The 22,680-nt window shown below is 53.8% G+C and overlaps 8 protein-coding genes across 8 annotated transcripts; 3 read left to right on the top strand and 5 right to left on the bottom strand.

The window, feature by feature from the left end:
• Positions 1-23: 23 nt before the first annotated feature.
• On the top strand, positions 24-919 carry CC84DRAFT_1189262 (purine nucleoside permease; the record flags this gene model as incomplete). The annotated part of the gene is made up of 4 exons (XM_018181040.1): positions 24-275; positions 309-533; positions 567-703; positions 742-919. 4 exons carry the CDS (start codon positions 24-26, stop codon positions 917-919), a joined length of 792 nt encoding a protein of 263 aa, XP_018033706.1.
• Positions 920-2,441: 1,522 nt separating this feature from the next.
• Positions 2,442-4,942, bottom strand: CC84DRAFT_1261916 (uncharacterized protein; the record flags this gene model as incomplete). The annotated part of the gene is made up of 6 exons (XM_018185109.1): positions 2,442-2,933; positions 2,989-3,217; positions 3,329-3,527; positions 3,581-3,830; positions 3,888-4,545; positions 4,621-4,942. The coding sequence occupies 6 exons, from the start codon at positions 4,940-4,942 to the stop codon at positions 2,456-2,458; spliced, it is 2,136 nt and encodes a 711-aa protein (XP_018033705.1). The 3' UTR covers positions 2,442-2,455.
• Positions 4,943-5,120: 178 nt separating this feature from the next.
• On the bottom strand, positions 5,121-5,673 carry CC84DRAFT_1167043 (uncharacterized protein). Its single transcript, XM_018179109.1, has 3 exons — positions 5,629-5,673; positions 5,330-5,576; positions 5,121-5,250 (listed from the first exon to the last, which is right to left on the bottom strand). Exon 2 carries the CDS (start codon positions 5,558-5,560, stop codon positions 5,348-5,350), a length of 213 nt encoding a protein of 70 aa, XP_018033704.1. The 5' UTR covers positions 5,561-5,576; positions 5,629-5,673; the 3' UTR covers positions 5,121-5,250; positions 5,330-5,347.
• A 679-nt stretch (positions 5,674-6,352) lies between these two features.
• CC84DRAFT_1097622 (putative oxidoreductase) lies at positions 6,353-7,494 on the bottom strand (the record flags this gene model as incomplete). Its single annotated transcript, XM_018174724.1, is given in 5 exon segments — positions 6,353-6,569; positions 6,628-7,049; positions 7,062-7,090; positions 7,150-7,321; positions 7,351-7,494. 5 exon segments carry the CDS (start codon positions 7,492-7,494, stop codon positions 6,353-6,355), a joined length of 984 nt encoding a protein of 327 aa, XP_018033703.1.
• A 1,189-nt stretch (positions 7,495-8,683) lies between these two features.
• Positions 8,684-9,252, bottom strand: CC84DRAFT_1167042 (uncharacterized protein). Its single transcript, XM_018179108.1, has one exon. It carries the CDS (start codon positions 9,187-9,189, stop codon positions 8,728-8,730), a length of 462 nt encoding a protein of 153 aa, XP_018033702.1. The 5' UTR covers positions 9,190-9,252; the 3' UTR covers positions 8,684-8,727.
• A 1,416-nt stretch (positions 9,253-10,668) lies between these two features.
• Positions 10,669-16,058, bottom strand: CC84DRAFT_1208025 (uncharacterized protein). Its single transcript, XM_018182135.1, has 2 exons — positions 15,772-16,058; positions 10,669-15,677 (listed from the first exon to the last, which is right to left on the bottom strand). Exons 1-2 carry the CDS (start codon positions 15,814-15,816, stop codon positions 11,088-11,090), a joined length of 4,635 nt encoding a protein of 1,544 aa, XP_018033701.1. The 5' UTR covers positions 15,817-16,058; the 3' UTR covers positions 10,669-11,087.
• A 758-nt stretch (positions 16,059-16,816) lies between these two features.
• CC84DRAFT_970299 (alpha/beta-hydrolase) lies at positions 16,817-18,297 on the top strand. Its single transcript, XM_018188008.1, has one exon. It carries the CDS (start codon positions 16,905-16,907, stop codon positions 18,084-18,086), a length of 1,182 nt encoding a protein of 393 aa, XP_018033700.1. The 5' UTR covers positions 16,817-16,904; the 3' UTR covers positions 18,087-18,297.
• A 1,951-nt stretch (positions 18,298-20,248) lies between these two features.
• On the top strand, positions 20,249-21,876 carry CC84DRAFT_1167039 (uncharacterized protein). The gene is made up of 3 exons (XM_018179107.1): positions 20,249-20,809; positions 20,895-21,208; positions 21,276-21,876. Exons 1-3 carry the CDS (start codon positions 20,593-20,595, stop codon positions 21,492-21,494), a joined length of 750 nt encoding a protein of 249 aa, XP_018033699.1. The 5' UTR covers positions 20,249-20,592; the 3' UTR covers positions 21,495-21,876.
• Positions 21,877-22,680: the final 804 nt, after the last annotated feature.

Below are 22,680 nucleotides of genomic sequence, written 5' to 3'. Positions count from 1 at the left end.
TACCAAAGGTCATAATAATAAGTATGTTGAATGGCGTGGAAGAAGCCTGGTTTCGCATTCCCGGATTCGATATCATGGCCCGGAACATAACTGTTACTGGCTTCTCGCCAAAATTCCCGGATGCTCATTGTACCGCAGATGGATCTATTTGCCAAATTGTCACTGCAATGGGCGGAATCAACGCGGCAATTACGATAAAATCGCTCTGTTTATCACCATTGTTCGACTTGAAATCAACCTACTTCATTGCCGGAGTGGGAGGGATCAACCCTGCGGTCGCAATTGCAGTATGACTTTGGTCCTGCGAGCTGCCGGCGAACTTCTCAACCGGACATGTGTCCCAAGAAAGCTACGAGCCAAACGTCTACCCTGGGGACATTTATGGTACGGAGGCTTTTGACGCGCTGCGAAAGGTTGCGGCAGGATTCGCCAGGACCGCTGCTTTGAACGACAGCGCGGAAGCAGTTGCGTATCGAGCACTCTATGATACACCGAAAAGAATCTACAAGGCGGAGACTCAGCCTCCAAGTGTGGTCGCATGCGACGTTACAACAAGCGACAACTAGTTCAGTCGCAGATTGCTAGGCGAGACGTTCGGCAACTATACTGAAGTGTCTACGAACGGGACTGGGATCTACTGCAAAACAGCACAGGAAGATAATGTGACACGGAAGCTTTGCTGTGTGGTCACATCGCCGGTCTGGTGGACTTTTCACGCATTATCATCATGCATACGGCGAGCGACATGGACCGACCATATCCTGGCGAGCCAGCAACGACGAACTTGTGGTGGAGCAATCAAGACGGCTACCCACCTGCGCTGAGAAATCTCTACCTGGCTGGCATAAAGATTATCGAGGGGATTGTGGATGACTGGAATGATGCTTTCGCGGAAGGAATAATGCGACAAATTACGTGAGTAACATACTAGGGAGCATAGGTGAAACTCCTGATTTCGGGCCGGGGCCTGTTTCTTTGGGACAGGCAGCCGAGAGGAAGAGGGATATGGAGATACAGAACAAGAAACGTATGTAAAGCGGAGGAGTGAGCAGAGACATTAAGAGTCTTGAGAGAAGTAAAATGTCTAGGAGACGTGGAGATCGAACTGGTACAACTACACATCATGAACGCTACCCATGTAGACAAGCCATTCTTCAAGAGATCACGTACTGAATGGAAACAAAGATGGATGCTACAGGCTAAAGAAGAACAAAGGAAAAGACCGCATTGTGTACCCTCGGCCTCTCGCCAGTCCAAGGAATTTCCACCACCCAGCCTTCATGTGCCCAATATAGCCAAATGCTGGACTGACCCCTTCAAAGGTCTTCTAATCTAGCAACAGACATGGTCACCCATGCAAAGATAAGCTTCACCATCCCGGAGCAGTAGCCCTCGTGTTGTGCTGCTCGGGACTACGCATTTGTCATTTGCTTTGCTGCATTCTTCTTTGCGGGGTTGAATGAAAATTCAATCGCATAAGCTTTCTAGAGTCCTAGGCCCAGGCATATATGGCTCCCCATCATGCGCATCACACAGACACTCAATCCCTGCCCTCTCAAAATAGGCTTTCCCATACTGAAATGTAAGTTCATCTCCCGCTGCAATGCTCTTCAGTGTCTGAAACAGAACCACGTGTCTCTTGCCTAAGGTCTCTCCCCAAACCTTAACGTTCGGTTTACAGCTACTGTTCATAAAGCGCGTCCAGTTGCCCTTGCGCTCAGCATCGATGGCACATTGCCCTGGTATAGGTAACCAGTAGAGTGATTGCTGAGTTTTAGACAGAGATAGCGGGCGTAATTCACCAATGTACTCGCCAATCCACTCGTTCTTTGCGATGGGGACAGTGGTGTGGGCAGAGTAGCCAAGATCACTGGGTCCACGGATCTCAATGTTGTTTGTGATGAGCCTAAGATTGTCCCTGGTAAACTTTGTGTAGCAGCTTAATTTACAGCCTGGTTCGTCGCCGTATAGGAGGCCTATTCAGCGTTAGCCAATTGACTATGGGTGCGCCGATATATATGTATTTGCAATCTAGGCATTGGAGCTCTTCCGAGTCGTATGTAATGGCGTCCAGGACCTTTTTCCCCGTCTGGACCGTCTTTACTGTCTTGAGATTCGACTTCTGCTTCTTCCGCTTCGTCACTCTCTTAGTGAAAACATTAGGAACGGGTTCTGCCTCCCATTCTTGTTTTCTTAGCGCGTGACGAATCATCTTAGAAGGAGGTTCAGGAATCCTATGTCGGCTCTCCCGGTCATCATCAGCATTGAGTGCGATAAATCTAGTCATTTTTGCGATATTTTCAGTTGATGGCGACCAACAACGTTGTGCACGGCGTGATACAAGCCTGTGAATACATGAACAAAGACATTCAGCACATCGACAAGGTTCTCAAAGAATTCTATTCATGGAAGATCTCTATTTCAAAGAAAGTGAACAATGAGCAAAAGAAACATGTCATCGGGAATGCGCGCTGGGCGACGAATGCTGCACCAGGCTGATCTCCCCCTGCGACACATGCCCCCTATCCGTGAAAGATTCATCGGATCGCGCGGTCAAAGAGCGCTCCGATTCTGTTATAGTCGGCTGTCGTTCTTCCAACTCCCACTTCAGTATCGCGCTCTTGTCGACCAGCGTAGCCGCGGTGGCAGAGCGCCTGATCGTCCGCCTTACCGTGGGCAGCTCGGACATCGTCGTTGCATAGGTAGTTGTCGGAATCTCCTTCTCTGAGTCTATCCATGTGGTACTCTCGTTGGCCTCAAAAGCTCTCCGTTGCAACTGAAAGATGCCGTCGTTGACCCAACGATCCAGTCGTGGCGCAAGAGTCTTGCGGAATCGCTTGAGGAAAATGAAAAATCTAAGGATGAAGAAGTTGATGAATGATATGATAGCGGAAAAGGTCAAGACGAATGCGAGACCAAAGACGTTCACATTCCTGTAAAGTGATCAGCAATGTAATCTTTTTGCAATGGCAGGTTGGCGATACATACGCGAAACCACCAGCTTTGCGCATCCTCATCGATTGACATAGCGCACTGTCCGCAGCCGTTGCCGGTGCGTTAGTATAGCTATCAGCCAACTCCGTGCGCGTGATTGGGCCAATGGCTGCATCTGACATCATGATCTGAAAACCGGCCCATGCGTAGTTCTCCCAGTTCACTACTTCTTTGGCCCATTGGTTGTCGGGTAGTTCCGTTACAAGACCGTTCATAGTGAGGCCTGCCCACGTCAGCGAGGATCGAGCCAGCGTACCCCTGTCTGTGTCCCAAGCACTTCATTCTCGATAGAGATCAAGTTCGGCCATGTTATTGCTATCAGGGCTTTACGTACCATAAGCTAACAGCTCATCTGATGATGCACCGTTAGTCACATCATTCAGGAAGCTGGCTGCCCAGAGAAGCTTCATGAGGGATTGCTGTAGCCCTGTGAGATCAGAGAACTGCGCTGCAAGAGACGAATCATCGGCTGGGAGAGCACCCAATGAGGTGCAGCTTTTATCGGAACTGGACTTCGAAGCGCAAAATTGGTGCTGAGAAAGCGTATGTTAGCGGTCTGACAAACTGCGATCGAGCCACGACATACCTGGACAGCACATCCCAACGCCCCAGCAAGATGGTCTGACTTGTATTCTGTTTGTGAAAGAGGCCCATTGCCATACGGAACCTCTTGATGCGCCGAGAATAGAGGGTCATTCACAGGGTTGTGATACAACACGTTGTTTAGGGTTATAAAGGCAAGGGCTACGTCGGCGTCGGTCCGGTTCATTTCGTCAAGCGTCCGCCAATTTAGTCCCCACATAAACGAATTACTGTGTGCTCGGGTGATAGTACTTCTGCAACGAGCGTCAATAGAGGTCGACGATGAATCCACGTTTGCATGGTTGACTTACATGGAGCCATATGTCTTGGTTCGGTTCGCGAACAAGAGGCTTGCTTTATATAGATACTCCGGGTGCATTTCTGGAGGTATGTCCGTGTAATTGCCGAAAAGGTACGCATACCCTTGTTCGTTGGGAAGAGGTTCGAAACCTAACGTATCGCTTAGAGAAGACAAGTTGACTTTCTTCTCACGGCCCTCCAACGGTAGCACGTTGCAGGTTGTGCGACGTCGCACCCATAGGTTATCTCTGGCCTTCAGATTCCATCCGAAAGTTGCACTAACATCCAATAATCCCGAGTCCATGGATATAGCGGGACGCTCACCATCAAGACAAAGGGAAGGCTGCCATGGGCAGCTGGCCTGCTCCACAGTCAAGGGGACCTTTGGTTGTATGTACATATTTCGACAAGTTGCAGGTGCAGTGGTGGTGTTTTGGTAGCAGTTCTGTGTATATGTGTGTATGTATGGGATCATACCAGTCGCGAATGCTAGAGATGCGTTCGCATCCGCGGCGAGCTTAGGGACGTCGACAAGGCGGCAAAGGGAACTGTCGACGAGTACCTCGAGATTGGTTGTATCAACGGCATAGCTAGTCGAAATTCCGGCCGCGATGCTCGCGATAGCATAGCAGAGAACAATGACGGCTGCTATCCAAGATCGCATCAACGCTGAGAAATGTCAGTACACTCGATCGACCATGAACGTGTGGAGTGATGCCGCTGCGAGGAGGCGGGATTGCATACCTTTCTTGGACTTAGTGCGCCAACTCCACCACAACTTCATGTAATCCGCGACGAAAGCTGTGGGCGTAGGCAGCGTTCTAAGCAGAGCTTGCTGTTGCCAATAAAGTCCATCCGACGGTTGGCCGTGGGCTCTGAGCTGATGATATAAGAAAATTGCGAGATTGAACAGCTGCGCTGTACCGATAGAGGTGCAGATTGCGAGGAGGGCAACAACTACGTTAGCGACCGAAGAGTCGACAGTCAGTGTTTGGCCCATGATGGGTCCTTGGCTCCAGTTTACCCATAGTCCTCGCTTGACGAATTGCGCCTCTACTTCGGACATGCTCGAGAAAAGAAAACACCACAAATAGAAAATTGAAGAAGTAAGTGAACGTGACAGTTGAAACGGACGAAGAGGCCATGTATATTTATCTACGAGACTTACGTCTTTGTTATGCCAAGGTTAGCGGCGAATAGGTATGATCCTGGTACATTTAGTCTACACCATTGATGAACGGAGACACCCGTCCACACTAGTGCCGCTGTCGATTTCCAGGGGCCAAACCTAGGTCTAGGGTGCGGATATTCTCCGAGTGTTGGACAGGGCTGAGACCACGCTGGCCAAGGGCACACAAGAAGCCCTAAGGGAGGCTTCTGATGTCAGCAGAACGAGCTTTCGGATCAAGATACAGCGCCATGCACAGGTGCTTGCTGGGAACACGGGACCGACCTAAGGGAGCGAGAGCGCTTATTGGAAAGTCTGGAAATGAACAAGGATGATGAAAATAAACGCTCGGAGGGAGAAAGATGTTCGCGCATGAGCAAGCTTGTGTTCATTGGCCGGATAAAGACTAAAAGCCCGAAGTGCCAGGGGCATCACATCAGTAGCTGAAAGGTGTGGGGGCGCTGGAACCCAGATGTCATGGATGACACCTTCTCGGGGGAATTCATGCCTCTGCATCACGAAGCGCAAACTGCTTTGAAGCGTCAGATTGGATTTCGCGCGTCAGTGAGCTGGTTTTCAAGTACAGCGAAGCTCCACGAGGTATGGTGTATTACTCAGAGGCGATGAGTGGCTGTAAGCCAAGGTAGAGAAAACGCCTTGTGGGCCAGGGCAGGGCGTAATCGTCCAACGTTCGATAGTACAAGCTAGGGGCGGGAGGAGCCGGATTCGTTCGGTTGACGATACTTGTCGTGATGGAGCAGATACGCAAGGCTAGAATGACGCACGGTTCAACACTAGTCTAGAAAAGTAAGTAGTACCGGTACCGTATGTCAGCGACTGGCCCCAACTTCAATGTGAGCTTGTGTGCCATCCCATCGCGTGCACCCTACGTGCTCTGCTGCCCATCAAGTTATAATAGCGACGAAGATTCTACCGGGAGTCTGGAATACCTGGAAGTGCCGTTCGGTCACCTGTCGGCCTGTGCGGGATGGTGTGCTCTGTGCCCGTAGAATTCCTCCAATTGGCGACACTTTTGCGACCTCGATGACCAGCCTCAACCGACCTTCGGTGCCTTTGCGGAACCAACACCTCTACTCCCTCACCGTTCACCGGCACATTCAAAGTCTCTTGGGCCTCCGACCATCGCCCAGCCAAGCGAGCCGCTACACCCCAATTCTTAGACTACATACTAGAGACGGGGGCCAGTCTGACGCGGCATATGCATATGTCACCATCAGACGCCGTGGACTCATCTCAGAAATAATGCAATTTCTTCCTATGCCAACTGAGCGACGAAGGTGTCCTATCTCACGTACCTGTCAGGACTACCATCTTACCCACTGCCAAGCCCGCGTTCGTTCTCTCGTGAGCTTCTCTCAGCTGCTCAAATTGGAAAACCTTATCGATTGGCATGAAAGCATTTCCCGTTTCGACAGCATCCAGGAAATTCCGGAGCACGTGCTCAGGCAATTTTTCCACTCCGCTAGCGTACCCAAAAAGCTTTACACCATGAGGAAGGTAATCACTAAACGCATGCTGTTAGATCCAGAACCATGAACGCGAGCCAAAGTCTGTCGACTTACATCGGGTAAAGTTCCTTGACGGTCCATTGATTGGATAACATCCCCACGAAACAAGTGACGCCCTTGACCTTACACGCTTTCAACGTATTCGGTAATGCATCCGTTCCGAAAAGCTCTATTGCACAATCGACTCCTTCAGGAGCAATAGCTCGAACCTGTGCAGAAAAATTACCATTGTCAATCAGGACATGGTCAACTCCGAAATTCCTGAGTGTGTCGCTCTTTTTCTTGTTCCTAGTTGTTGAGAAACCCGTCATCTGAAGTTGTTTGGCTAGGACAACAGTAGCCATCCTGCTTGAAGATGTGCCGCCTCGTATCAAAATTGATTGACCTTTCTTGGCATCCATACCAACGTCAAGGGCACCCCATGTGGTGTGAAGCATCTCGGGTACGGCTCCCAATATGGACCAGTCCAGTGAAGACTAGAATGCTACAACATGGTTCGCACGTACGCACGTGTATTCTGTATAATCCATGGATCAGATAAACTGTTGTATGCACAGCCGCAGGGCGTATACTTACCTGCATATCCCCCATCAAAATTTCCGCCCATGCCACCCATTGTTGCACACACCTGTTGCCCCGGCTCGAATTCCGCGCCTGGTGCTGAAACTACTACCCCGGTTACTTCAATGCCCAGCACTCTGGGAAACGTGACCCCTTCCGCAAGGCCTATTATCATTAGGTTTTGCAGCTCTGACCGTTCCTTGGGGCTCAATTAACTATCAGCGTATGATGCTCGCTTCGGTTCAACCCAAAGGCTTTCATCTGTATCAGCACCCAACCCCGCTGTACGTCCGGAATCGGCATCTCTTTGATATATAAGGAAGAAGAGTCCTGCGGCCCGTCAAGCATCCAAGCGCGCATTTTCTTGATTGAAGCGGCTATTGTGAAAGATTGGTTGGAAGAGATTGGCACATTGTGATAGAAGCTTAACACAGGCCAAGTCCGGCTCTATGTACAAGCCTTCTCGCCCACAAAGTATTGCTTGCAAATTGTTGACTAAAAACCGTGTAATTCTGGCGCTATCAGCTTTTGCGACAACATTCTGGATCATTTTGACCTCATTGTGCTTGGAGAGGGAGCTTAACACAATGATGGCGGTATCGGCAGAGTTGCGTACGGAAGCAGTGACGAATGCTTTGGGTGCGCCAAGATAAACCTGACGAGCGACAGAGCTGTAGACCACTGCTATTGCCACACCTCAGATATACCAACCAAACAATTAGACTTAATGCATGTTTGTTTGAGAATAATGGTGATGGTAATGGCATGTTTGACGCAGGAACGAGCAAGATCCAGCGTTCTCGATCAATTATGAAGGCGCCAGTGTCGAAGATCTACCAAAGTTGACAACAGTCTTCCTCCTTTGCCGCTCTTGATAAGTCACAAGCCTCAATGACGGCCGTCGAGGAACTCTCGGTGCAGACATTGTCATGCATCTCGCGATTAGGATTGGGGTCTTGAATGTTGCAGAAAGTGCCGAACATTGTAATGGTATGGTTGTCCTTGAGCACCGTCTCCATGTAGACGGTTATCTGATGACTTATTAGAAGGCAGTTGATGTGCTATACGTTTGCGGGTTGGTTTTCGATCTTGGTGTTGAGACCACGTCCTAATTATCGTACTTCTTGTTGACGCCAAGCACTGCAAGTGGTTCCAAATGTGCAGGAACCGCAACTTTCCGAGATCAATCAACGCTAGACGTATGTCACGGCTTGTTGCTTGTCACCTCGATCGCGGCATCTCGATCTCCAGCCTCGTACAGCTGGAACACTCGCAGCTTCTCCTCTAGCATTCTGATTCGATCGTGCAAGCGATCGATCTCCCTAACTCGACATCAGATCCAGCTACAGTACATTCTCTAATGGTTAATGCAATAAACTTCATGGTCACATAGAACGTGCGCACTTCCTTCTGACCTATCCTTTTTTATTATCGAGTAGAGAGTAACTATGTAAAGTAAGTATAGGGAATTATAATAGCCTTAGGCCTACATAATAGTACTCTACTAATTTAGAGTTAAATAAATATCAAGTTATGTTTAATTATAATAGGTTAACCCTCCTGAGATCTTCTGTCTAACAGGTAACTATAACTTTAACGTCTCTCAACCTTAGCCTTTACATTTGCCATATACTGATTATGCATATCGTTCTTTGAAAAGCTTATGAGCTTCTCTGCATCTATCCCTGGCCTTATCCAACTGGCCATTCTGCGCGTAAAAGCCATAGACCCATCCGCTTCCGGCGTAACGTTATACGTAATGACAATCTCCTGGAACGGTCCGCGTGCGAAATCCGAGGGAAACTGGAACTGGAAAAGTTCATCGTTGATAGAGCGAATAATCATCCAGCTAGCGTCGAAGACGTTTCCGTTGTCATCGTCGATAACTTCGACGAAGCGTGTGCCGACTGCTGCTGAGCCTGTGACGCCTTCGCCAATAATCTTTTTGCTGCCTGGGTGTAGACCCGCCCAATTCGAGGGAGAGGAGACAAAGGCGAAGACATTCGATGTAGACCTCGTAATGTTATTGTGAGATTCCACAGCAAGGAGAGACATGATGAGTGGCGGTAGTAATTGGGTACGAGGAAGTCTGAGGATAGAATTGATTTTGATTGTTCTCCAGGAGAACAAGTGATACTTTAGGTGTATGATAAGGCAGTATATACTCGGACCGTCCCTCGGCCGAGGATATGAACACGCTCGTGTGCACCTGTGACAGGCTCTGCCTGTATGTCGGCGTTCGGAGATGCCCTCAGCCTTGACGCCTCGGACCGCTACGAGCTCAGGCCACCAAAGCTTCACAGACAAGCTTCATAATGTTGCTTAGTATGATAACATACCTCACGGGCGAGTCGACCAACGGGCGAGCCAATCACCTTTGCCACGAACCCACTACACTACAGTATTGCTTACCCGACAACGCCAGTAAGACGCGTCAAATGAAGCTAAGGTACAGCTTGCGCTCTAGGATCTCAAACAAGACGCAGCCCTCTCCCAGCGACGCGCTGCACCCATCTATGGGCTCCTAAAGATGCATGGCTAAATCCACCCAGTCCTCACTCTAATTCTTCAGGCTTGAAATGGTTCGTATGTCCTTGCTTACGGTACCCTGTCTTCCTCGCTTTATCAAAAACATGCTCATCCTTTCGCGTCTCCTTCTTCTGGATGCTGTACACTATATCGTCATTTTCTGGCAATGTGCTTCGGCTATAGTAATGCACCTACTTCTCTTCGAGATAAGTGTAGGTTCTATCGCAAGATTAGGAGATGGACTATGACAAAGTATCTACCTCTACGAGAAAGGGGCGGGATTACATCCCAACCATCTCCTATCCCAGCCATCTCTTGTGTGTTTGAAGCAAGTTACTATATGGCATACTTGCGCAGTATGCGCGCATCGTCTTGACAATGGAGCAACTTCTGGCACTTGCAGATATCGACGAACAAGACGATGCGCAAGGTCGGATCCGGGGTGCCACGTTACGGCAGCGAGTGGGCCACAATTGAAGAGCGATTGCTTACGCTTGGAAAATATTCAGTGCGCCAGGCAGGGATCTTTAAGATGTTATTAGTCGAGTGGGACTTAAATTCTCGATCGAGCGAGCGATCGCAACTTCGAGGTTGTGTGTTATTTGTGGTGGCAAGCTCTTCGTTTTGCATTTCTGGACTGAGGCTGTTACCTCGACGAGGTGCTGCGAATGCATGGGGGGGATGGCACAGCTGCACGCCAGACAGCTGCGCGTACAATTTACAACCCGCACGGCGCAGCACCATAGCTCCGCTTTAGCACACGTCTTTGGCCGTTCTCGCGCGTCTCTATGTCGGCCAAGGGAGAGGCGTTTCCCCTCGCATGATAGCACAGACACAGTACCCTCTCTGCCACTCCAGTCCCAACACCCCGACCGCTTTCACCCAAGCCACCACCGAGCATCGTCTCCACCTTGCACACGTACGCCCGTTCCGCGCACCCATAGATACCCCTTCGTTACAGCGCAAGGACATCACAGGAAACCAAGCCAGGTAAGGTGCTGCAATGCAAGGTTCATACATATTAGAAATTATCTATCCCCCCTGCACCCTTCCTTCCCCATATCCAAACCAATCATACATACATCAAACATCTAGCATATACAAGAGAAAACGCGTCCGCGAACAGCCAAATTGGTATCTTTTTTGTGCCCTCGGTATCCAAACAAAAGACGAAACAGTGCCAAGGAAATGGTAGACAGTATGTCTGTATGTAAGTCCTCGTCTACATCACTCATCTTCCTGCCGCGAACTAGGTCGGTAGCACCCCAGCAGGATGACGCTCGCGCGCACAAACGAGTCGGCAGACTCCACCGCCGACGTCGAACTCGCGCTGCGTCTGCGTCTACGTCCACGTTGTCTTTCTCGCTCTCTTCCTGGCCTTGCTTCTAAGCTTCTACTCAAGCGTCAGCACCACTCCCCACAACTCAATCATTGAGCCCCAACACCCGCCTCAGCCCCTGGAACTTCTTCTTCTTCCCCGTCCTTCCAAAGCTCACATCCTTGCCCGTCTTCGGATCAATCTCCGTCCGCGCCTGACTTATCTGGCTCATTTGGGACGGATTCCTCTTCACCAGCATCGGCCTGACAGACGACAAGCGCCGCGTCAGGGGTCCATCAGCGCTCTGGGGCCGCTGATCCTCCGCGAATGCGGGGATGGATGACGGCAGTGGCCACGAGTCGGATGTCGAGCGCTCGAGTGGTGTGCGGCGGCCCGCCTTGGGAGGTAGCGTCGTCGCGTTGCCGGCATCGGTGTCGCGGTCCTCGCCGATGGGAGTGAGCGGGCGGTTGCGGTCGCGGTTCTGCTGGGTGGGAGGCATGGGGATGTCCAGGTCTGCGGCGTTCTGGGCGTGCATATCGGCTTCGGCGCTGTGAGAGTTCTTCTTCTTGCCGAATCCGAAGAAGCCTCGCTTTGCCTTCTTCTGTCCAGCATCAATTGAGGGGAGCGCGCCGGGCTTTCGTAGAGATCCAGCGGCAAGAGTCGCACCCTGTGTATTGGTCGATCCATTACTGGCCACGCTGTCGATCTTGCTGTTGCCATTCGTTACTGGCGCTGGCGAAGGCTCATTGTCGCTCAGCTCCTCCTCCAAATCGGTAGAATCGCCGTCATCTTTGCCGGCGCGCTTTGGAATGCCTCGGACTGGTGGCAGTTCAAAGTCCTCATCTTCAGATGAATCTGCGAATCTGCTCTGGAAACGGCGTGGCAAGTCTTCCTCCTCGTCACTGGAATCGTTGATGCGACTTTTGAACGGCTTTGCTGCCTTCTTCGCTGGGGCTTTCGACGGAGCGGGTTTGCCAAACATCGGCTTTTTTGCCTTCGTTGGAGGAGGTTGTACAGGTGCAGGTGGCATAGGCGGTGCGGCTTCGTAGGTACTGCTACGCCTGAAACGACCCGCGGGAGACAGGGACCTGATGCTAAAACGAGAGGACTTTACGGGACTTGGCGAGTCAGGTGTCGGAGAAGATGGTCGCATAGATTTCCTAAGTGTTGACGATGGAGGCGATGCGGCAGTGCGAGGTGGTGAAATCGATCGTACGGGCGGCGCAGCTCGCATTGTTGGTGTCGGACCCGAGCGCATGGATGCGCGCATAGTGTATTGACCACTGTTGTTGTTGTTGTTCCGTGATGCCCGATTCCGTTGTCGCTCACGCTGGAAGCTGCTGACCGAGGCATCCGAGTCGCTATCATACGTTGGGGCCGGAGGAGCGACATATTTGGGTTTAGTAGGGAGTCCTGAGGCGCTCTGTGGACGAGGCCGGGCAGCTGCACCGGCTGCTGCCGTCGGGAGATGTTTCTTCTGCAGTGCACCTCGGGGTGGTCTAGTGTCCATTGGTGGCATGCTCTGTCGTTGAGGAGCTGGTACCGATGAACCTCTGCCAGCAAATCCACCGCCAGTGCCACGCATAGTCGTTCGCATGTGCGGCTCAGCGCCATTGGATGAAGGTGCAGTACCACGCATCGTCTTCTTAAGAGGAATCTCAGCTGGCGGGGAGGTAGGTGTTGACTTCTTCAAAGCAGACTTGCGAGGTTGTGCTGGCGCCTTCGCAGGTTGTGTGGGTGCTGCTTGAACAGGAACAACGGCTGGCTGCACCTTGACTCTGCGCTCCTTTGGTTTCGCGGGAATTGGCTCAGCGGCCTGCTGATCGCTGCGCTTCGGCTCGACCGATTTCTGTTTGATGGGTACTGCAGCTTGGGTGACGCCCCTGGACTCTTCTTTGGTGCCAAGGTTGTCAATGAGCAGTCCGGATTTTGGCTGCTGCTTCCGCGAGTTGTGCAGATCACTCCAATGCTGCTGAGATTTCTCCCAGTCAGCGTCTTGTGCCCTCCGCTGTTCTTCAATGACGCCCTCCTGTATGTCTTCAGAATTGGTAGGAGCCCACTTTGAGCTTTCTAGTCCCGTCTTACGCGCGGTAGGTGACGAATTCGTCGACGCGAAGCGGGAGGTTGGAGCCACCACCGGGCTCTCCATTATAGCATCGATCGAGCCAAAGCCTTCGCCCTCATCCAGGTCTTCGTAAGCGTCACTATACACGCTGCTGTTGTCGTCTGAAGAGTCATCATCTACAGGACGCTGAGGTATCTGAATCGTAATAGAGGGTTGGCTGGGTGCCGAGACGGTTGGCTCAGGCCCCTTGGCCTCGGGTTCAGGCTCCGAATTATCGTCGTCATCCCATCCACCAGGCACGAACGGTCGCGGTACTTTGGTAACATCCTGGAAGGGCACAGGCTGGGGTGCAAATGTCGGTTCAGTCTCAGGGTCCCTAGGAAGAGGCGGGCTTGCAGGTTGCACCGCGATAATGGGTACTTCAAGGGGTGTTGAGCGTGTATCTAAAGGATTAGTCAAGGTCTTTGGCTCTGGTGCCGGTGTCGACTCTGCCTTGTGTGTCTCCTGATAGTCAACGACAGGCACGTCAGCCTCGCTCTCGCTCGATTCCGAATAGTAGCCGCTTCCCTCCACAGATGTAACCTCGGGCGGAAGAGGGTCGTTCCCCGATGACCGCTCCGCTGATTTCGCAGCAAAGTCTTGAGCAAGTACAGCACCGATCTTGTGGTCACGCGATAGCTCTGTCGAGTCTCCCATGAGGGTAGCCGAATTGGACAAGGACGAAGATACAGTCTCCGTGACCTTTTCAGGATCATCTCTCGACCGGCGATTCGTGTCCCGGATACTGCCAAATGATGGCAGAACCGGAGTAGGCTTCAAAACGTCGTCTAGGTCCTCCTCTGAGTCATCATCCGCCATCAGCGGCTGCGAATCGCTATATGCCGATGTGCCAACTACTATGGGTTCCTCCTCGAAGCTGATGCGGACCTTCTTTTTCTTCTTTCCACCATCGTCAGATAGGGCATCGGATGCCTCGCTTTGTGCTCCGTGGTTCAGAAGACGGCCATTGTTGACGAGGGGTGAGCGGCTTCGACCAGAAACTGATGGCGAGGCTTTCAGAGCGGACTTGGCCGGAGACACTGAGCGGCCTGGAGGTTGGTGCTTGATTCCATTCGACAAGTCTGCAGCCACCGCTGCAAAGTGCGCATTGCGCGGAGGGCTCATGGAATGCGTCCTCGCCGACCGTTCGCTTCCTTCGATGCTGGGCGGCCCAGATGGAGTGCGGGTACCCGGTGGTGCGAGGCGCGGATAAGGACTGTCCTGGTTCGAAGGCAACTTGGGAGAGACCGTCTCTTCTGGCTCCTCGATCGACGCAGGAGCAGGCGACTCCAGTTTTCGGCTGGTGTTAGCATCCGCGGGGAGTGGGTCTCCTGCCTCAGTGAAGTCTTTGGTGATGAACGCAACAGGCCCGTATTGAGACGATGCGGCCACATGGGGTGAGGCACTCGGCATAGGAGCTGGCTCTGCAACAGGCTCCTGTCTTGTATATTTTGCCGGCCGTGGAGCATCTCGAACCGGATCGCGTACCGGGGATGCGCTTGGAGACCGCTGAACAATGTTCCTGATCTGTGGAGCTTGCTTGGTCGGCTGGCTGTACTGCGGCGGCTCGTGGTGGATCTGCTGTGGCGCATGCTGGGGTTCATATGGCGGCGCTGGATCTGCCGCATCGCTCATTGCCCGGTGTAGGTTCATAGCATCCTGCTTATGGATGAATTTCCTGCTCGACGGGTCGTACACGGCAAAGGGCGACTTGGGATCAACAACACGCGGCGCTACCGCTGCTCCACTCGGTTTCGCTCGCATGCTTCCCGTAGCCAAGCGTGAGCCTTCGACGCCGTTGGTCATGTGCGCAGCCCGCGTCGAAACAGGTCGATCCGCGGCATTTTGCACACTCTGAGCGGCTTGGCGGGTGGCATATGCAGAGGAACCGTCAGCTGTTTTTGGCCGCGGATTTTCGCCTCTGAAGGTTTGTTCAGTGTCCACGACTGGCCCGCTAAACCAGCCGCCCTGGGCACCGCGCGCCGAGGCAACCGGTCGTGGGGTCGGGTAGGATGTCGCTGGAGGAGAGATGGGCCGCGAGAAGTTGATAGATGATCTTTGCGCGCCGTCTTGCTCGTCCTCTACCACTTTGGTGAGAGCCGAAGCTCGCGACTGCCCCCTTCCGCGATTGCTGGCGCTGGATGTTCCCCGATCCAAACTCACGCCACGCCCTCCTCCTCTCCCAGCAGGCGACCCTCCGCGCGCGGGCGGTTCGAGACTCGAGTTTCGTCGATGGACCACGCTGGTCTGGGGCACGTTCTTGGGGACCGCCGGGACTGGCGGCGCATTGGGGTCGACGGGGCTGGTCCTGGTGGGGGAATGGTCGCGGAAGGAGCGCTCCGTCATGGATCCTGAGCTGGAGTGGCGGCGCAAGCCTGGGTGCTGCTGGCTGCCGCTGCCGTGCGAGGAGACCGAGGCTTTCCGCACCATCCGCTTCGTCACCGTGTCGCCCACGGGGGTCGGCGTCGGCGTATGGGTGCGCAGCGCAGCGGCAGCAGCGGCCGAGGATAGAGCGCCGTTGGACTCGCGGTCGCGGAGGAAGGCCTTGGTGGCAGCAAGGGAGGCGGACGCGCTCGGGGTCCTGCTCGAGGCCTGCATGGGACGTGTTAGCAGCGTGCGCTGGCGGCCATTGCGGGCGCGGAAGCGGCGTCGTTGGCCTGCGCGAGAGCACACGGATGGCACGTACGTTGGAGGCGCTCGAGGCCCGTCGGCGGCGGCTACTGCCCAACATGTTGATGCGGTGTTAGAGGAGGCGCAACTGCATCCCCTTTCCGCGAGGATATCAAGTGTGGCTCTGGGGAGCGACAATCTACGCCAGTGATGTCATGCAAGGAGCCATGAGAAACGCCGGGCGAGGCTAGCGAGGGCGACCGAAACAAGGACAGCGGCGCGGTTCGCGCAGAAACAGACGGTAGCAATGGCGACAAATTAGTGCGCCGACACGAGGAAATTGAGAGACGACGAGCAGCGGCGGCGGCCTGACGACGCGACAATAAGCAGTGCTTCGGCGATCACTCCCAAGGATTTACGCCTTGGCGCGGCCGTCGTCATTGCAGATCACGGCGCCCCTACTCCACTGCATCCACTGCATCGCATCGGTCTGCCGTGAAACAGGGCCCTAGATCTTGCAACCCCGGCGTGGCGCGCGAACAAGGCTGCGCGCTGTGCTCGTGCTGGCTGCTGTGACTGACAGGCGTGGGCGGTGCCACGTCTGCGTGTCCAAAATAGGGTGCCTCTTGCAAACATGCTGCAAAACACCTTGCAAAACACGAACGAGCTACAGGAGGCGTCTCGCGCACGAACGCGTAGCAAACTCTCCACCGAGGATATGCACAGTAGACCGACTGCGGCAGGCCAGCAGCGCTATGCCTCACTCAACCGTGCAAAGTGGCCGACCCAGAAAACCGTACGTGTGGAGAGCAGTCCATTCTGTAGGAACTTGGTGTGTTACAGTTGTAAAACTAGTATATGATAGATGTCATACATTCATCCAGCTACAGAAGTCCGTCTTTACTGTCGGCCACTGTGCACTGCACTGCTGCACTTGCAGCCTCGCCGTCGGAGACAGGTCCGGTGCCCACAGCCGGCTTCCCTATCCCCCCGACCACGGTCTTTCCGTGCTTCCGTGTCGCGCCGTATTTGATGCCATACATGCTCACATCCTCGCCCACGGCCAATGGCTCTCACGTCCTGAACGCCTGAACCGCTACCGCGGATCCGCGGCGGATACCTGCGGAGAGGGCCCCGCCTTCCCCAGCAGTCGCCGTCGCGATGTCATAGCCGGGACCCTTCCAGAGAACCACGTTTCCCATCTCCACCATGCCGCAAGCAGCACACAGCCCGGCTCGCAACCCTCTCCCACCGCTGCCTCTCCCAGACGGCGTGACAGAGCACTATCTCCAATGCCCCTCCAACGGCCTCACCTTTCACCTCCTCGAGGCCGGATATTCCCCGGAAAAGCAAAAACCCCTCGTGATTCTCGTCCATGGCTACCCCGAACTCGCCTTCTCCTGGCGAAAAGTGCTGCCCGCGCTGGCCAACGCGGGCTACTACGTCGTCGCCTTTGACCAGCGTGGCTACGGCCGAACAACCGGCTGGGACAACTCTCCGTTCCCCAAGGTAAACATGGCTGAATTCACCGTGACCAACCTCGTCCGCGACGTCGTGGTCCTCGTGCACGCCCTGGGCTACCGCGCAGTGAAGTGCATCGTGGGCCACGACTTCGGCGCCGTCACGTCCAGCATGTGCGCGTGGATGCGGCCGGACCTGTTCCACAGCGTAGTCATGATGTCGCACCCCTTCAAGGAGCACCCGGGGCTCCCCTTTGACCTGCTCCACGGCGAGCCCAGCACGCCACCTCCCCAGGTTGATATCCAGAAGGAACTCGCGAAGCTGCCGGAGCCAAGGAAGCACTACAAGTGGTACAACGCCACCTCCACCGCGGCGCTGCACTGGTACTCCCCGAACCAGGGGCTCGCCGCTTTCCTGCGCGGCTACTGGCACGTCAAGAGCGCGGACTGGGACGGCAACGATCCGCAGCCTTTGGAGGCCTGGAGCGCACCCGAACTCGCAAAGATGCCCTTCTACTACATCATGCCCTTCGCCAAGTCCATGCCCGAGACCATCGAGCTGATGATGCGCGGCGAGGACGCGGAGAAAAGCAAGCGCTGGCTGTCTGACGAGGCGCTCGAGGTGTACGTCCAGGAGTGGCGGCGGACGGGGTTCCAAGGGGGCTTGAATTGGTACCGCACTATGGCGGATCCAGAGAACAAGAGGGACATGGATCTATTCGCGGGCAGGAAGATTGAGTGTCCAAGTATTTTCATCTCGGGGGCGAAGGACTGGGGGAACTACCAGGAGCCGGGGGCGCTGCAGGGGTTTCCGAAGACTTGCTCGCAGTTCAAGGGTGTGAGGATAATCGAGGGCGCGGGACACTGGCCGCAGCAGGAGCAGCCTGAGGCGGTGGTCAAGGAGATCCTTGGGTTCTTAGAGAACTTGTAACTGATTCACGTGATGCCGACTCCGTGGATTGAATCCAGTCGTCCTGCTAAACGCTGTCTCCTCAGTCAGCCAAGATCAACCCCTACCTACAACCCAGACTTGGAACTACGCGCTTTCTTCCCCAAGTTGACGCGCGTGCAGGCAAATTGAGCTGAATGGCGCGCGGAATTGGTTGAGGTGGCAGCACGAAGAGGGTAGATTGTCCGATTCTTTATTACTGGGTACATTCTAGCGTACTTGCAACAAGTCTAACGGGCCTTTTCAAGCCGCAGCCGGGACTATATAGTACAGTTCATGAGATACTTTTTTCATGGCGATCAAGCTTGCAAATGGCGGGTGGCATAGTGGCATTTTGGGAATGCTGGGCTGTGCATGGGAAGACTGGTGTTGATCATGGGGACGGACAGTAGAATGTTATTTTCATGTCACACTTGAATGCGTCGAAAGGGAACGAAATGAACGTGCTATCCTGTAGCATTTCATGGATTGTGGAGGTACGTGAGGCGCATGGTATCGCATTGCTGAAGGAGCGAAAAGATTTTCATGATTTGCGGGTTACATGTGTCGTGTGCGATTTTTCTGCTTATTGCATTTTCGCTGCTACTCAAAGGTAGGCCATGACGTTCAACATACACAGTAACACTCAAAAGGAAAGACTTCACTAGCGCCTGGTTCGGGGAGACCTGATTACGCTCGTCGATGAAATGCGTAATGCACCATCGCTTTACAATGGGTGCGCATACAACATTACGCACACCAAGGCACCTTATTTATCTGACGCATGGACTTCCCCGTCTGGCTCGCGAGGAGCGATAGAGAAGACGACGATCCACCACTTGTACGTCGACTAGCCTGATGGGATGTGCGATGGTGGTGTACAATGAATTTGCTGCAGACAACCGACGGTGGGGTTGTTCGATGAGCGCTGTCGTTCTGGAACCATTGCGATCGACAGTGTTGTGATTTAGGCTCGATACAACAGCAAGCAACTTCCAAGGTTCTATATCTTGCACGTGGCGGCTGCAAGTGGTGTTGCGCAATCCACAAGGCTAAATGGAATTCCAAGCACCATTTTCGTAGTCGATCAGGTGTGACGGGAAGGTGCAATGGGTTCCTCGGCGCTTTTGTCGCCCACGGGATTGGGAGGGACAAGCATTACATCGTACGATGGATACATACACAGTGGTGCTAAGCCTTTTGGCATCGGATTACACGCTTGAGATCAGACTACGCTACGGATTTCTTGAATTTCGTTGCAGTTTTCCTCTATGCTTTGATTGCTGAAGCGCGAATGGCAACCTTGAGGGCTATCGGTACCGTCAATGCACCTGCCCGTCCTACATCGTGACTGCCGCTTACGTTTCGCACCCAAGTTTAGCTCAACGACTACGAGTCCCGCGCCTCTCCACCCTTCGACTACCACACCGCATCAATGATCACACCCCATAACGCAGGCTGGCAGCACACACACACACACACCTCCAACTCCCAAGCGAAGCGAATCGGGCCCTGCCGCGGCAATGATGAGTGGCGCATGTTCTCGACTCTGCCAGGGACGAGCTGCGGGACGAAACAAGCGACCAATGACACGGCGCTGCGGGAAAGTTTGAAAGCAACATCCAATCACAGGGGGAGACGAAGCGACCGCAAATAGCACCTGCTGTGGGCTTCATGCATGGATATTGGATTTGGGACGCCGCGGGACAAGACCAGGGCATAAGAGAAAGGACGATAAAGACAGGCTGGTTCGTTGCATTTCTAGGGAAAGGTGCAGCAATGCGCAGCGGGACATGGAGATGGGTGTGGTTGCACGCAGAAGAGGTTTGGGGGCGGATGCTGATGCTGATGTGGAGTCGACCTCGGGAGCGCTGGCAGTGGCGACATCTACTTCTTTACCGCGGAACAGCATGTTCATCCGCACGTCTATCATGCTTCAGTCACATCACCACAGCGGCTACGCCTCGCAACCTCCCTTTTCCATCGATCCCGCTAGGCGACATGGACTCTTAATGCAGTCTTGCGGCGCGGCTTTGCACGGCGCGTAGGCGCCCTTTCCTCTCTGCCGAGCGCTGCAGGGCCATCACACCAGCCGCGCCCCGGCGATCCCGCTCCGCCCGCTCGTTGGCTGCGATCCCTACCGCACTAATATCACTACCGCGTGTCTATTGGCATGGTCGCGCTGACAAGCAGCGTCTTCCCAAGACGCCGGGAGCTTCTTGGGTCGAATTGGGTTGCGGAGAGGCGTTGCACAGGGACGCAGCGCTGTCTTAAGGCGATGCCGCCCCGCCACCCGTGCGTGAGCTTGTGTTCCTTTGCTTTGTGTGCCCAGCTCGCTGTCGCCATCTCGCGGACGTTCCAGCATACCTAGGACTGCGCTGCGTTGCGTTGGTTGCGATAATCCTACATCGGACGAAAGGACCCCTCCTACGCACACGGAGTGTCCAAGCAAGAGACAGGACACTGAGAGCAAGGCTGAGGTCGAGAGCTGAAAACACCGACTGCCACCATGTTTCGTTTCGCACAGCTTGTTTCGCTCGCCGCATGCGCGTCGCTCGCCGCCGCGCACACCGTCATCGTCTATCCAGGCTGGAGAGGCAACAACATCCACACCAACGGCACCGTCTCCCAGACGGACGCGAGCATAAAACCAGGCAGTCTGGGCATCAACTACGAGGGTAACGGTACCTATGGCTTCCCCTATGGAATGCAGTGGATGTATCCATGTACGTCTTCCCCTCACAAATCCCCAACCAACACAGACTGTGGCCAACCTCATGTATAACCCAGAATACGACTAACTCCACACAGGCGGAGGCATGCCCATGTCCACCAATCGTACGAAATGGCCCATCTCTGGCGGCGCCGTCAGCCTGCAGCCCGGATGGTTCCCCGGCCACTCCGTCGCGCAATTCTATATCAACATGGGCTACGGCAACGAGCCGCTGAATTACAGCCACGTCGCGGTGCCCGTCTTCAGCATCACGGGTCCCTCGAACGTGCAGTACAACGGCACCTTCTGCCTGCCGCAGATTCCGCTACCGGCGAACTACACGCCCAAGGTTGGCGACAATGCAACAATTCAGGTCATCGAGCTCGCGCAGCACGGGGCGAGTCTGTATAACGTACGTTTTCACCCTTACCTCGTCCTCGCTTGGTAGAGAGGAAGGTGTGCTAACTGGTGTAATACAGTGCGCAGACATCACCTTCGCGGAAGACGGCGACCCAGAGATCCCCAACGTCAACAAGACAAACTGCTTCAACTCAACCCAGCCTGACGAACACATCGGCTTCCAGATGGTCTACACGACCACCCCCGGCGCCGCGCCGCTGAGCATCCAGTTCAACCCGTATGTCTCGCTGCTCGCGCCGCTAGTGCTGGTGGTTGCGACCTGGGTGACGTGGTTATAAGCGTAACGCTGTGGGGTTTGCGTATATTTGATTTTGGGATGCGGCTTGGGATGAGGAGTTTTAGCGGGCGTTTGGGCGCGAGATATCCATGCACTACTTTGTGTACATCATTCATTGTTTTTCAAGGGGAGGTTCGGTGAGGCACGCTGCGAGACGTGCGGAGAAGTAGAGAGCTGGGGAAGAGTGGACGCCGGACTTGCACGCACCGCTGCAAGCTGTATACGCTGGGGTTTAAGATGGTGAGATGGCGGATGCGAGGGTGATACACCTCGAGCTGTGATACTGAGTAATGCAAGACGTTCATACAAGTACACGCCGCATCTGAAGCTATGCCTGCGTACATGAAGAGGAGGGTTCGTGTGCCAATGACACTGCAACGAGATCTCATGAGTTCAGAAAGTCCGTTCTAGCCATTCGGGTATCTACGCGCGCGAGTGTGAGGCATTCGATCTACAGTTTCCTCGAAATAGTCGAAAATTCGGTGGTTTCTGCTCCGATGTTTCGGATGGGTACTTTTGTAGCTGGTTGTTCCTGAAGACCCCTTGATGGGACCTTCTCGCGACTGATCCAATGCCGCATCAGATCTACCCAGCACTTGAACGATTTTGCACCACAACACCGTTCGCACGTTAACCAGGGTTCTGGACTGAGGGCTCTAAATGTGGATTGTCAGCCATTCCGTTGCCCATTGGATATTCCCCTTGCACATGGTTAACGGCATTTGAGCACTCACTCTCGCCACTCCGCTATCACGCCAGCCTTTCTGAATATCCTTTCGACCCTCCCGGGCGAAAATCGACCACCTTCATAGAACGATGGCAAGAGCTGCTGAATAACTGGCATAGTAGATCGCACATTTTGAAAACACCCAGTCTGGCAAGCCTTTACCACGACTTCCTCGACGACTTCGTATGACTTGTCGTACTCGACCGCCACCGTGCTTTCCTTAGTCTCGAGCCCCATGAGACCGTACACAGCATCCTGTTTCACCGAACAACGCAGTCTATGATGGTTCTGAAGTAGACAATGTAGTGAGAGTTCTCCCATTTTTCCTTGGCATCGAAGATCAAAACTGCTGGATCCAGGATGACTTCTTTATACGATCCGGCTTTGCAGTCCTCGAGAATGCGAGCAAGTACATTCCATTCGGTAGGTTCATCTCCGACGTATATAACAAGCTCTCGCA

Source organism: Paraphaeosphaeria sporulosa (genome assembly GCF_001642045.1).
Source record: "Paraphaeosphaeria sporulosa strain AP3s5-JAC2a unplaced genomic scaffold CC84scaffold_8, whole genome shotgun sequence".
NCBI classification, from domain to species: Eukaryota; Fungi; Ascomycota; class Dothideomycetes; order Pleosporales; family Didymosphaeriaceae; genus Paraphaeosphaeria; species Paraphaeosphaeria sporulosa.
This window is presented reverse-complemented; position numbering and strand designations above follow the sequence as displayed.

Coding starts and splice junctions, on each gene's coding strand:
- CC84DRAFT_1167043 (XM_018179109.1), bottom strand. CDS start 5,560: ATGCAGAGGCATGAATTCCCCCGAGAAGGTGTCATCCATGACATCTGG.
- CC84DRAFT_1167042 (XM_018179108.1), bottom strand. CDS start 9,189: ATGTCTCTCCTTGCTGTGGAATCTCACAATAACATTACGAGGTCTACA.
- CC84DRAFT_1208025 (XM_018182135.1), bottom strand. CDS start 15,816: ATGTTGGGCAGTAGCCGCCGCCGACGGGCCTCGAGCGCCTCCAAC. Junction 15,678..15,771: donor GGGCCTCGAGCGCCTCCAAC/GTACGTGCCATC, acceptor CGTCCCATGCAG/GCCTCGAGCAGGACCCCGAG.
- CC84DRAFT_970299 (XM_018188008.1), top strand. CDS start 16,905: ATGCCGCAAGCAGCACACAGCCCGGCTCGCAACCCTCTCCCACCGCTG.
- CC84DRAFT_1167039 (XM_018179107.1), top strand. CDS start 20,593: ATGTTTCGTTTCGCACAGCTTGTTTCGCTCGCCGCATGCGCGTCGCTC. Junction 20,810..20,894: donor AATGCAGTGGATGTATCCAT/GTACGTCTTCCC, acceptor AACTCCACACAG/GCGGAGGCATGCCCATGTCC. Junction 21,209..21,275: donor ACGGGGCGAGTCTGTATAAC/GTACGTTTTCAC, acceptor GGTGTAATACAG/TGCGCAGACATCACCTTCGC.